The sequence below is a fragment of the Castanea sativa genome, chromosome 9, assembly GCF_040712315.1.
Source record: "Castanea sativa cultivar Marrone di Chiusa Pesio chromosome 9, ASM4071231v1".
NCBI lineage: Eukaryota > Viridiplantae > Streptophyta > Magnoliopsida > Fagales > Fagaceae > Castanea > Castanea sativa.
In genome coordinates this window covers 6,052,501-6,066,812 of record NC_134021.1, presented here as the reverse complement: position 1 = coordinate 6,066,812, position 14,312 = coordinate 6,052,501, and the positions used below count along the sequence as shown (strand labels likewise).

The window sequence follows — 14,312 nt, the reverse complement described above, 5'->3', positions numbered from 1 at the left end:
TGACTTTACCAAATAAATAGAGTCCTCGATTCCACCATATTTCAATGGAATCCTAGACTCCCAAAGTTATTTTAAATAAAATGGGGATTCTAATTCCTTCAAATTTCAACATGACTAATTCTTTGGGAATCCTAATTTCTTAATCAAGATTGGAGTTAATAATTCTCAAAAATAAAATGACCATAAAATTGATTTGAGGAAATTTTCCAATTCCCAATTCCTAAGACATGTTCATAAAAAATAAAATTGCTTCAAATGAGTTTTCTTTCCCTTAATTAAATTTGGGAACCTCAATCAAAATATTATTAAAATTCCTACAAAGAAGCAAATGAAAGAAAGGGAAAATTTCTTGGACATTCAACTTCTCAAAGAGAGAATCTTAGGTTCAATTTGCATAAAAATGTGATCCTTGACTTATCCTTTAGATTAAAATCAATTATCTCACCCAAAGTAAAATTAAGTCGATGCTTAATTAAACACAAAGTATTTGACTTAATTGTCTATTATTTAAATTGGGCAAAATCATATTTGAAGATTTTAAATTTGAAACCTCAAATTAAGAACTACGAATTTGCATGATTCTCGTCAAGGGTACGTAGGCAACCTAAATAAATTATTTGGTGCAGCCATAAATAAATAAAAACACATATCTCCTTAAACATGAAAATGAATAAACTTATGTACAAAGACGGCATAGTTGGAATCAAATGGTCTTCTCTTGAAACAAGCGGTTGTAATTAAAAGATAAATTATCTTGAATGGGCACTACTCACATCAATAAAACTCATACGCCAAAGGCTTATGGATGAAATTAGGTTTGATGAATCTGACTAATCTAACAATTTTTGTTAAACATAATTTGACAATGTTTATTAAACATAATTTGACAGTGTTTGTTAAACATAATCTAACAATTATTGTTAAACATGGGTTAACAATTTTCGTCAACAAATTTGTCAATACTTGACCACCTTCCACACTCAAAATTGTGGGGCATTTGTAGAAGGCAAATATTAAGCCAATTAAAAAATGCCACATCAAAATTTAGTGACAAATTCTATATTTATATGTCATTAAATTAAATAAATCAAGTGTTGACATGTGTCATTCAAGATGATAATTATCATAATTAAATAGAGATAAATATCCTAATTAAATTGGAATGATAATAGCTAATAATTATCTCTATTAAAATAAATAAAAATAGAGATAATTATCGACAAGTAACAAGTTCTAGTGGGACTTTTTTACTTTGAGCCAATTAGAATCTACTACTTATCTTCAATGAGATTAATTTAAAGTGGGACTCATAACTTGAAACCACTATAAATAGAGGGCATACCTCCTCTCACTCTGGACAATTTTTTTTTCCAATACATCAAAACTCTGGAGAATTTTGCCTCAAGAACACATGAAGAACATTCAAAGAAATTCCATTGAATCCTTCTTGCAAGACTTGAAATTCTATTGGAATCAAGCTCAAAAGCCTCCATAAACTTCAAAAAGCCCTAAATCATTGGAGTTCAATAGATCAAGCCTCTAAAACCCTAAAGAACTTCAACCTAAAATATTTCAAATTCAAAAAATCTTTGAAGAACTTGCAGAAAATTCGAAGATTTGAAGAACAACAAACCTCTAACAAGCTCAAAGCTAGAGATTTGTTGATCGTCCAATATATATATATATATATATATATATATATATATATATATATATATATATATATATTCTAATCAAAGTAAAGAAGATTTTGTATTTGAGTTAAGATTACAAAGAAGATAGAATCAGAGAACTTTTCTTTTGTAAAAAAAAATCAAAAATAGAGAATTGAACTCATTATTCAATCAATATAAATTATATTTGCAAAGCAGTTTCAATTACTTGATTTTCAAACTTGAGAAATTTTGTATTTATAGTGCCATATCGAAGTACTATGTCAAATTGATGACAAGAAAAGTCCTATTTTTTTGTTGTTGAAATAATTAGATGAAAAAAGAATATTACAACCTTATCAATTAGATGTAGAGATAAGATAAGTACGCTTGAAGCTTGGCAGACCCTTCTAAATCATATATACCATGTAAGCAGATAAAAATGTAGATACAAATTGTGCTATAAGGATACCTATGCATTTATATGCTTGTGAATTATTGTACATTGTAAATATTCATCTATGTACCATTAAATTATAAGCACACCTATGCATGTGCTATGTAATTTCTTCTAGTTTGTTTTCTAATACTTCATTCTTACTATATATAGTAAATCTCTTTTGTACAGAAAAAGCAATAAAATCAATACATGTTATTGATTTTATGATCTAAATTTCTTTTGTAAAAATGTAGATACAAATTGTGCTATAAGGATACCGATGCATTTATATGCATGTGAATTATTGTACATTGTAAATATTCATCTATGTACCATTAAATTATAAGTAAACATATGCATGTACTATGTACTTTCTTTTGTTTAGAGCTCTAGCCCATAGTCCCTCAAAAAATTTATACATGTGGCTAACAATGTTTGGCTCAATACATGTTATTCTAGCCTCTAGGACGAAAATCAATATTTCACACCTAATTTTACAACTATTCTATATAGTATATTGTGACTAGTTGTCTGAAATTTTCATATGAATTCACCATTTAAAGTCAGCCATATCAAATGATTGTGAAAATAAAAATTTAACTGTGACCTTAGAATTTTTCAATGAATAAGATTTTTATGCCAGTGATCTAGATTGGAGGAGTTTTTATGCAATCCACCGTGTGGTGGTGGTGGTTAAAAGAACCATCCACACGGTTAAAAATTTCTATAAATCAGATTACATTAAAACCTTTTGCCAATCTAGGTGCTGAAAATGTTATGAATTTTAGTTACAACCAGATTACAACTCGTACCGGCCATGTGATGTGATATGTTCAACGTTCATGCCACTGGCAGTGTCCCTCTCCCACCGTTCAACTTTTTGTTCTATATAACTCTCGATCACCTTGCCTTAATCTCCCATCTTCATAGTTCAAACCCCAAACTTTCCTTAGAAGCAAACAATTGCTACATTTTCTCACTCCCCAAACACCCATGGGCATGGCAACAGTAACCTTCAACTCCCAAACTCAAACCTACACATCCCCAAGACCACCGATTCACCTCCCCACCAATCCCAACCTCTCTCTCACTTCTTTCCTCCTCCAAAACTCATCTTCCTTCCCACAATGCCTCGCTCTCATCGACGCTGATACCAACGAAACCCTAACCTTCCACCAGCTCAAACTCCAAGTCTCCAAGCTCGCCCACTCTTTGCTCCATCTCAACATTCACAAAAACGACGTCGTCCTCATCGTCGCTCCCAACTCAATCCACTTCCCTGTGTGTTTTCTCGCCATTGTCGCTCTCGGTGCAATTGCTTCAACCTGTAATCCTTCGTATACCGTTTCCGAGATCTCAAAGCAAGTCCAGGACTGTAACCCTAAGCTTGTTATAACCGTCCCTGAACTCTGGCACAAAATCAATGAATTAAACTTGCCTTCCATAATTATAGGTTCTTCGAAATCTATGAGTTTTAAAGAAACACCGAGTTCGAAGATTTGGTATTACTCTGAACTGATAGAAATGTCGAACGTGGAGTGTGAATTACCGGATAAAGCCGTGACACAGAGCGACATGGCGGCGCTTATGTACTCGTCTGGCACGACCGGGAAGAGCAAGGGAGTGATTACGATGCATAAGAACTTAATCGCGACTTCGCTAATGGTGACAGCCGACCAGGACCGATGCGGGGACCCAAGAAACGTGTTCCTGTGTTTCGTGCCTATGTTTCATATGTTCGGGCTATCGGTGGCACTGTATTCGCAGCTTCGGAGAGGGAACACGGTAGTTTCGATGAGGAGGTTTGATTTGGAGAAGGTATTGTGGGCGGTGGAGAAGTATAGAGTGACCCATTTGTGCGTGGTTCCGCCGGTGATGATTGAGCTGGTGAAGCAGAGTGCGGTGTTAAAGAAGTATGACTTGTCGTCGTTGAAGCAGATCAGGTCTGGTGCAGCACCTCTTGGGAGGGATGTGATGGAGGAGTGTGCAAAAAAGATCCCTCACGCTGAAATTTGTCAGGTAGAAATCTCTGATTTTTCTTTCATTTTTTTTAATTTTTCTTTTTAAGATAATAAGTCAAGTGAAATATTTAACCTAAAAAGTGTTATAAAATTAGTATTGTATTGTTTAAATAACAAAATTTATTATTTAAATAATAAAATCAAGCACCCTCTTTGTATCCGTCGCAAAATTATCATTGTTGTCAAGATATGTATTAACGATGGTTTAAGGTTTTATATTCGCCGCAACATTCTAATTACTATGGTTCTAAAAAATGAACCGAGAATCAAACTGTTTTTTTCAAAATTTTCGATTTTTGATTGGTTTTTTCTGGTTTTTGATCGATTGTTGACCAGTTTTGAGACATTTAACCGGACCAGACTGCACCGATTTTTCCGGTTGAATCGGTCTGACCGGTTGGTCTGGTCCGGTTTTTAAAACAGTGCTAATTATTGTCAACAGCTTAAATAAGAAATGAAATAATATATATATATATATATACACACACACACACATTAGCAAAATCCTATATTAAAAGAGAAATACTAACATATGCCCTTAAAGTATTGATTAATAATTTATTTTATAGAAAGTTTTTATGGAAAAAGAAACAAAAAAGCAATTAGTAGTTTAACAGTTTTTTTTTTCATTTCTCATAAAAGTAGGGTCAAAAATTTTCTAAAATTGATTGTTAACCAATACCCTAATACACTTGTTAAAATGACCCTATATAAAAAGTCTCCGTTAAGAAAAAAAACAAAAACAAAACAAAGACAATGCCATGAGGCAGGGGCATAACCACAAAATTTTACTTGGGGGGCCGAATTGTACTATTGATATGTTAACCATAATTCATATTGAATACAAAATTATTAACTTTGATATATTGTTATATTCTTAAATATTAATGAACATACAAAAATTATATAGTTTATTATAGACAAATACAAAAAAAAAAAAAAATCCAATAAAAGAGAAGTTCACCTCAAAATTATGCCCAATAATCTTTAATGGAATAAAGATAACAATACAAAAATGTGAACAACAAAAATCTTAAATACCGTTATGCATATCAACACACACATAGTGGCAAAAGAAAGAAACAAAAATAATACTAATGGTAAAATAACAATGATAATTGATAAAAGAGAAAGAAAAGAAATGGATTAATAATTTTGGTTGAGATAAGAGTTTTTGTGTTGAGAAGAAAGAAAATAGGGCAATGAGCTGGCACTAGCAAGTACAACAAAGCTTCGTAAGTACCTAAAGATGAAAAAAAAAATTGAAATTATGTTGAGAAATGAGTTGTCAACGATGCTAGAGAGTGAGTTATTATCCATTAGATTAATTATAAATTTTTTGGACAATTGAAAAGATCAACCATTAGTCATTATCTTTTGGACTAATTATAAATCTTAGGAACTATTGAGATGGAAAAATAATAAAATTTTAAAAGGTTAACTAAAAATTAATTGAAGTAACTAGAAATCTTAGAAATAATTAGAGGGAGGGGGCGGTTCTAATTTTTTTTTATGGGAGAATTATACCCTATTACTAGTAGAGCAATGTAGCCCGCCCCTGCCACGAGGGATGTCATGGAGGAGGGTGCAAGAAATATCCCTCGTCCTGATATTGTCAGGTAATATTATACTAATAATAGTCTCTAATTTGAATTTCTTTATTTCTTTTTGTTTTGGCAAAAAAAAAGAAACATGTCGGCAGAGATTAATCAGGTGTGCTGTTTTGGGCATGACATATAAAATAAGGAAGTGCATGGCCAATGAGATAATAAATGGACGGTTAATGCGTGCTCTAAGGCAGATATTAAATTATTTATTTATATTAAAAAAATTTAATAATTAAAAAAATTGTCAACACATTCTTATAAAGAATATTTTTTTAAAAATAAATAATTATTGTATATCTCAAAGGACATATTAATAAAATACATAATAAAAAATTAAAAACGAAACATGTCAGTATGGATGAAGCCTGTTTGATTTTCACCGCTCATATCTCAATTTTTATTCATATTTTATTCACTCTTTTTCTCTTTATCTTAACCCAACATGTTTGGCTTTAATTTTCTGCTAAAAAATATTCATTTTTAACTAAAAATATGGAGTCCTACAAGTCTGACCAGACAAGATGGTGACAATATTCCAAAGTCACAAATCTGCTCAGAGCCACCACTGCTCCTCCTCTCCTTCCCTCACAAACAAGCCAAGTTGTGTCACACTGCCAAGATGCTCTTCTAAAAAGACATGAGCAATAAGTGTAAAACCCAACTCCCCCTCCTACCACCACGGACAACCAGTGCATCCCACAAAAACCACAAAACCGCCGATACCAACCCTTAAAAACCCAACTCACATCTCATCATTGGAACCCACAAACCCACTGATGTTGAAACATCCACAACCGCACACGACGGTTCACCTGGGTTGAGATCCAGCTGCCGTCTCTCCCTCCTCTGCACAAGCCCAAACAAATCCCACCAATACAAAAACAAATAAACCCATTAGAAGTACAGAAAAACCCACAACAAAAACTCACAAAAGCATCTGTGTGATGAGATAATAAATAAATAAAAAGAAGAGAAAAAAAGAAAGAGGAAGCAATAGATGTGAAGAAAGAAGGAAAAAATGGAGGAAAAATCTTGAATAATACGGGCCTATAAACCTATTATCTCACTGACATGAGAGACCCACTCACCCATCTCACCTAGTACCTGACTACCTTCTCGAAAAGGTGAAAGAAGCACTGAAGGTGCAACGTATGTGGAAAGGGAGAAAATACACATGTTACTGTGTATATTTCTCTCCTATCACAGCTGATAGGCTTTATCGGTTCGTAATTATTGAATAATAATTGATGGAAATCGAGATATGAACAATGAAAATGACTAAACCAAATACCCCTCCGTATAGTTTTTATTTATTATTATTATTATTTTAATATGTTCTTGGCCGAAAAAGGTAATATTTAATTAAAATCCTCCCCATCTACGATATTTATTTCTTTTGAATTAAACTTTTAAATGCTGACAAGAGTTCGTCAAAAATTAATGACATCCTACTTAATTTTTTCTTCTGACAAGAGTTCCTCTTAGCAATGAAAATTTTTTAAAATGCAAAAATGATAGGTTTGTAGTGCTTTTACATGGCAGCCCCAATGACTTATTATAAAAACATTCACTTTGGTAGAGTTGTAAATTTAGTTATTTGACATTATAAGAAGTTATTTTATTTATTTTATTTTTGCACTTTACAAAACATCTAATATCAGTAATTTTATTTTAGTTTTTAACATAATAAAATAATATATCTACTGTAATAAATAACCATCACAATCATCGCCACCATCATATAATAGCAAATAATTGTCTAGTATAATAATGATATTTTAAAGAAAAACAATAGACAAAATAGCATATTATTTTTCTCTCAGTTTTGAACAAAAGTGTTATATCCTCAAATTTCAAAGGAAATTTTTATAATTCACCCAAAAGAAATTTTTTAATTTTAGTCCCCTATCACTAAGGTGTCCAAGGACGGTAAATGCAATTTTTAATTAAATGGTTGCGGAGATGATCATGTCTTTTTTTTTTTTCTTCCCAATATCTAATTAGTTGTAAATTTAAGTCAAATTAATGTTTTAGCTTAACGATAAAAAGACAAAAAAAAAAAAAAAATCACATTGATTAAAAGATAGAAAATATCAAATAAAATAGCAATATATTTGAATCAAACATCAACATTATATAAGATTAAAAAAAAACATTCGTTTTAAAAAACTGGTAAGATGTATTTGAACCAAACTATTTCTTAGTTTTTTTTTTTTTTGGTTAAAATATTTCTTAGTTTCACCTGGTCAGATGTATTTATTTAATTAATTAATTAATATTATGGGTTTAGCCTTGGTTTTGATTATTTGATTCTCTTATATATTAACCTTTTGTTTTAAAAACTTTCAGACACTTCATGGAATTCCAATGGGGTTCACTCTTTGTGTACGTGGTTCTATAATCCACAAGTTGACAAATTACATAGGCCTTTAAAATCATTATTTTAATTGGAGATGTAATAAAACCACTATTGCAGTATGCCTCTTTAGTATTAATTAAACCAATAATTATTTGCAGTTTAGTGGTGTCATAGCTAAACCCATACTGCCTTGGTTTTGATTATTTGCAGTTTAGCCTTTTTAGCAACAACCTAAACAATTTTAGCTATGACACCACTATTACAATATGCTTTTTTTAGTATTGGTGGTGCTAAAAATATAGTTTTTTAGCACCACTAATACTAATGCTCTAAGTACCCAATTATTAGTTGATACTCAAACAAATTGTAATAAAATGTGACCCTAGAAGAGTTTGTTGGAATGTCTTAGAGCATTCGCACTAATTCGTACAAAAATTCATGTATTTTAATATAATAACTTACTTTTTCTATTTTACATAATCATTTTTTAAAACTATTCACATCAACTGATCTATTCTACACTATTCTATTTAAATAATAAATTTTCAATTTTTTATTATTAATTGCATCTCATCTTCTCTCCTATATAGTATCTTGGCTCTTAGCTCTCTCTCTCTCTCATCCCAAACCACAAACACACAGTTTTCCTCTCACCTCTCTCTTTCTCATTTCATCCATTCACTCAAAGTCACATTTTCTCTTTCGCTTAAGAATTTCCTTTATATTCTCTCTCTCCTTTGAGCTCCCTTTCACAAAGAGCCACAACCTACACCTCTCTATTCCTCATCAGATAGTTGATCTCCTCTTTGAAACAATCATTCAAGGTGATGACGACTGCATACTTGGCGATGGTGATGATTTGGATTTGAGTTTGGGTTGATGGGTTTTCCATTGACTATTTGATATTGGGTTTTCCATTGATGAGTTTGAATTGATTTTTTATTTGATTTTCTATTGATTTTGATTTTGATTTTGGGTTGATTTTGTGATTGGAATATCATGTAATGTAATGAGTTGTGGTGGTTGGATGGTGGGGTGGATTTGCAGAAAAGTTCTTTGTTGTTAAGAGAGAGAGAGAGAGAGAGAGAGAGAGAGAGAGAGAGATTAATAAAATATTAAATACAAAATTATAGTAACCATGTATATTTACACGGTTACAGTAACAACTGTGTAAATTTACACAATTTTAGCCTAAGAGAATTTACACAATTATCTTCTTTATCCATAAGAGAAATTATCTCTTTTTGGACAGCTATCAGCCGAGCTGCACATCCTCCCTGTAAATTAATTTCTCAACTCGAGCCAATTCTTTCCTCTTCTTTTCCAGCTCTCTTCTTACATTGCTGAAACAATTCCAGCTCCATCTTGTTAACTCCTTCCCACAGGATTCAATTTTTCTCAACACTCTTGTATTTTCAACTCCCTCGTAACTAGCTTGCCACACTCCTTCAATTGTTTCCCCACATCCTTTGTCCACTAGCCACATCTCTTCAAATCTTACAAATTGATATGACAGTTAAAATTGTTTTCCTATCAAAAAAATAAAAATAAAATTGATATATGTCAGTTCAACAAGATAATAAGTGAGGAGTGATGCAAGGGATACTGCAAATTTTACTACATAAAGTTTACAAATTGACGTCTCACAAATTACAAAAAAAAAAAAAAAAAATCATTCATTCATTTATTAGTGGTTGAAGTCTACCAATTACATTCAACATCACAATAATTTGTAAACTTTATATAATAAAATTTGTAGTAGTTTTAGTATTTTCCCTAAATGAGTATTTGAATTACTTCTTATAATTGGTGGTGACACTTTAATTAGCAAGACTTATGAATTAAAATTTATAATATCCCTAAAACCACTAAAAAAATATTGAGTATCTGTAACATTGCTCCTATTTATTCCTGTTTTTTGACTTTTTTCTTTCTTCTTCTTTAACTGTATTATCATATTTTTTTTCAAGAACTTCTTCAATTTTTCTGCCTTCTATATCTCTTTCTTATTTTCCCTTTATTTCTCTTCATCATTTCATTCTTTATGCTACTATTCCACAAACATTCCAACGATCTTCCAATTCCTAATTTATTACCATGGTAGAGTTTTCATTACTATTTTTGTACTAATCAGAAACGATTTACAGGCTCAGAAAGACCAAGATATGCCAAAAAGGTTGAAATAGTATGAAACACACCCTGGCAATCAAACCAGTACATTTCTTGGGGTTAGTATGTCGGTTTGATGACCAGTATGCTATATTTCTCCAAAATGACTCTGGACTTTTAAAGAATAACCAAAATATATTCAGAATCTCCAAATTAACCTAGATGCCCTTGGAATACCCAAAATGATCAAAATACCCCAATCCTCCATAATACCACCTAAGCCTCTAAAATGATCAAAGTAATCCCAAAACCTCTAAAATTAATAAAATATCTTCAAGACATTCAAAATGATTGCGAAAACCCCAACCTTCAGAATAATTAAAATGCCCATGAACCTCCAATACCTTTGAAACCACTAAAATGAACAAAATATTTGTGAAGGATTATACAATTTAATCATATATTGGATTATATTCCTACTTTGATTTCCTGATAGCAATCTTTTTACCGATCCAAATTTTCATAATATTGTTACTTCAACAAAATACCTCTAATTTTGGTCATGTTAGAGACTTCAAGGGTACTTTCTTAATCATGGACGTTTTAGGGGGCATTTAGGTCATTTTGGATGTTCTACAAGTATTTTAATCTCTTTTGGTGTTTTGTTCATTCTTCTAGGGGTGTTTTGGTCATTTTGTTCATTTCGTGAGATATTTTGGTAATTTTAGAGATATTAGGTGATATTTTGATCATTGTAGAAGCTCTAGAAATATTTTAGTCATTCTGGTAGTCTTCAATGTATTTTGGTTATTTAGAGTTTTAGAGTTATTTTGAACAATTTAAAGAAGTTCTTGTCATACGAAGTTCTAAACCATGCAACTACAAGACAAATTGGTATTAATCTAGAATGAATCTCTTATTGAGTTGGGTGAGATAAAACTATATCAGTATTGCATACTTGTTACAATAATCAAACATTTTCAAATATTTTGTTCTTGACACTGCAGAGGGAAGTATTGTACATGTCATAACTTTCCTCTCGAGAGAATTGCAGCAATGATAAATTCTCAATTGTATGTTTGCTATTTTTTTTAAAAATTATTTTTCAATAGAATGAGTGATTTATGCACTAAGATATAAGTTAGTGAGACAGAGAGGTATTGCCTCCTTCCTAACTTGAGCAGAACTTGAGTTGCTCAACTGGGAAGGTGAAGGCACAGAAAGCATAGGAACATTACAATGGCTATCTTTTAAGCCTGCTCTAACTTTTTTATGATAAGCCTATAAACTGAAAAGGTGAACTTTTCTCACAAATTTTCAACAAACATGCATTGCTTCATCTATCATGGAAGCATATTATAATATAGGGATAAGTTCTTAAATTTAGTATCAATAAAGAAAAAGCATATGATAAGCAATACATGTAGAATTATGCATTGAAGCTTCTCTGTGGTAGTTTGTAGTGAGAAAACTCACATCTTGATTTCGAGTGCATTATGTTGTATTCTGGCAGGGCTATGGAATGACAGAAGCTTGTGGAGACATCTCATTGGCAAATCCAAAGGAAGGATCTCACCTTTCTTCCTCAACCGGAACACTCCTTTCGGGAGTTGAATGCCAAATAATTAGCATAGATACATTACAGCCTCTTCCACCTAATCAATTAGGAGAAATCTGGTTTCGAGGACCTAATATGATGCAAGGTTGAGTTTTTGGATCAATGTTTCTTACTAGATTCCTAGTTTTGACAGGGCATATGTTGATTTCTCAATCCAAAGTACCTTATAGACTTTTTTCCCCCTTAATCCATCTAGTAGTCAAGAAAGTTTGTGTCACTGATTTTGCACATTGCTAATGTTAAAATAACAAAGTATATGACTAGGGATTATATATACATTTGCTTGTGTTAAATTAACTATTATTCCAAAAGCTTCTTGCTTTCCTTGCAAGGACTTCTCTTTTGGTCGTGGAGGTAGAGTGGAGTCAAAGATTGAACTCAAGATCTCTTACTATAATACAATGTTAAATTACCAAAAGTTCAAATTGTTAGAAAATTGTGAATTTAATCAATTAACCCTAACTCCAAGTTCTAACAGCTTGCAAACCTTTGGGATAGAGTTACTTGAGTATGTCAGGTAGAAAACACCTTGAGAGACTCATTGGTTAAATTACTTTTTCCTTATAGATTAAATATAGCTAGTATGATTCATGCAATATCTCAAAATCCTTCTTTCAGGTTATTTTAATAATCCACAAGCAACAAAGCTAACAATAGATGGACAAGGATGGCTGCACACAGGAGATCTTGGATATTTCGATGAAGAAGGACAATTATTTGTTGTGGACCGAATTAAGGAGCTCATCAAGTGCAATGCCTTTCAGGTAACTTATCCTTTATTGATTGTTAAAAGAGAAGGTGTATGTGATATTACTAACCATTTCTTGTGAGAAGATTAAAGCTTCTTGTTTCCTTTACATTTTATATTGGCAATACTTATCCTAACAGTGCAGGCATCTGACCCTGGGAAAGTTTACATTTGCTCATATAGCAGTATTGGGGAAATTAGATATATTCTTCCCCAGTGAGCGAATAATCTATGAGCCTCTTAGAACAATTTAATGATTAATGAAAATTAGCTAAGCTGATTCATTTGATACTATTGTCAAGTATTTTTCTTTACTGAGAAAATATCCCCCAAAGTGCTATATAACTTTTACTACTAATGACTTGTCACCATGTCTCTCTAGTCATCTGATTAGCTTGGAAATCAAAAAAAGCACTTTCTCCTGTGAGTCATTAATTTATCAATGCCTCTGTTTCTCCGCATGATTTTTTTACCTTTTGTTAGGTGAGTATATAAGTTAGCTTGTATTTGTGTTCAGTGTCATATACATCGACTAAAGCCAATCCGGAAGTTCAAAAAAATGAGAGTTGCGATAGGTTCGCGGTTAAATTAAAATTTAGTCACTTCATTATGAATTATTATTAGGAATTTTATAGGCTTAACGTTTACTTTATATTAACAATGTAAACTTAAATTGTAGGCACACAAAATGTGTACAATGTTATACACATTTTGCTAGTACAACGTAAACTAAAACTTTTCCTTATTATTACTATAAAAGGTAGTGTATCATCTTTTACTTGACTGTTTGTTAGGTGGCTCCGGCAGAGCTTGAAGGGCTGCTGCTTTCTCACCCTGAAATATTAGATGCTGTTGTGATCCCGTAAGTAGGAGAGTCATATAAGTTCTCTGTCATAATTTTCCTTATGCTTTATAAGCAGTTATACATGTCCATCTGTTACCTTATCTTTGAATCACTGCATGACAGTTTAATTACAATTTCAACTTCCGTAGATTTCCTGATGCCAAATGTGGTGAGGTCCCAATTGCATTTGTTGTGCGTGCACCAAACAGCTTGCTCAAAGAAGAAGATGTTCAGAAATTCATTGCAAAGCAGGTATTTTTTCTTTCTTTTTTTTGGGATGATTTTAATTGCAGTGATGACAGCAAGCTGTATATCTTTGAGGAAATAGTCATTTCAGTAAGGAACATCCACTCCTAAATTACTTATCTAGTGTATAATGCATATACGTTTATCAATCTAAAAACCTAATATATGATAGGAGGGTCACGTGTCTATTTAGCTCTAGGGTGAATAGGACAAGTGCTTATGAGTTTGTGAGATAAGGTTGATAGGGTTTTGGGTATTAGTGAATTTTTTTGATAATGGTGGAGATGTTTGTGTGTGGGATGAATGGGAGAAGAGAGTGCTGATTAGGGATTGCTATGAGGGAATCTTTCTTCCAAGAAAATAGAGAGAACCGGATTAGAGAGAGAGAGAGGTGAAGAGAGACCGTAACAAAGTACATCAACTTGTCAATAATGACTTATGAGATCCAAGTCTTACAAGGAAGCTTATATACATTGCCAAGCCCAAATCCTATTGGTTGTTCATGTCCTTTTTAGATGATTGAGCAATTAATTTCAAAAGAATTAAGAAGTCATGTACAACAGAGCACCTAAGCCAAATAGCTGAAAATAATAAGCCCCAAAATAGCCTACACCAAAATTAGAAACATTGAATGAAACAGGGGCCAATCTATAGATGTTTCCCTAAGAA

General features: G+C 32.1%; 1 protein-coding gene across 1 annotated transcript in view; it reads left to right on the top strand.

Annotated features, from left to right (window-relative positions):
- The first annotated feature begins 2,957 nt into the window (after positions 1–2,957).
- Positions 2,958–14,312, top strand: part of LOC142611381 (putative CoA ligase CCL10) — a 12,142-nt gene continuing 787 nt past the window's right edge. The window contains exons 1-5 of the mRNA XM_075783494.1: positions 2,958–4,110; positions 11,701–11,890; positions 12,424–12,569; positions 13,348–13,415; positions 13,547–13,649. Coding sequence (XP_075639609.1) covers positions 3,085–4,110; positions 11,701–11,890; positions 12,424–12,569; positions 13,348–13,415; positions 13,547–13,649 — 1,533 coding nt within the window. The 5' untranslated portion in view covers positions 2,958–3,084. The remainder of the gene's footprint in view (positions 4,111–11,700; positions 11,891–12,423; positions 12,570–13,347; positions 13,416–13,546; positions 13,650–14,312) is intronic.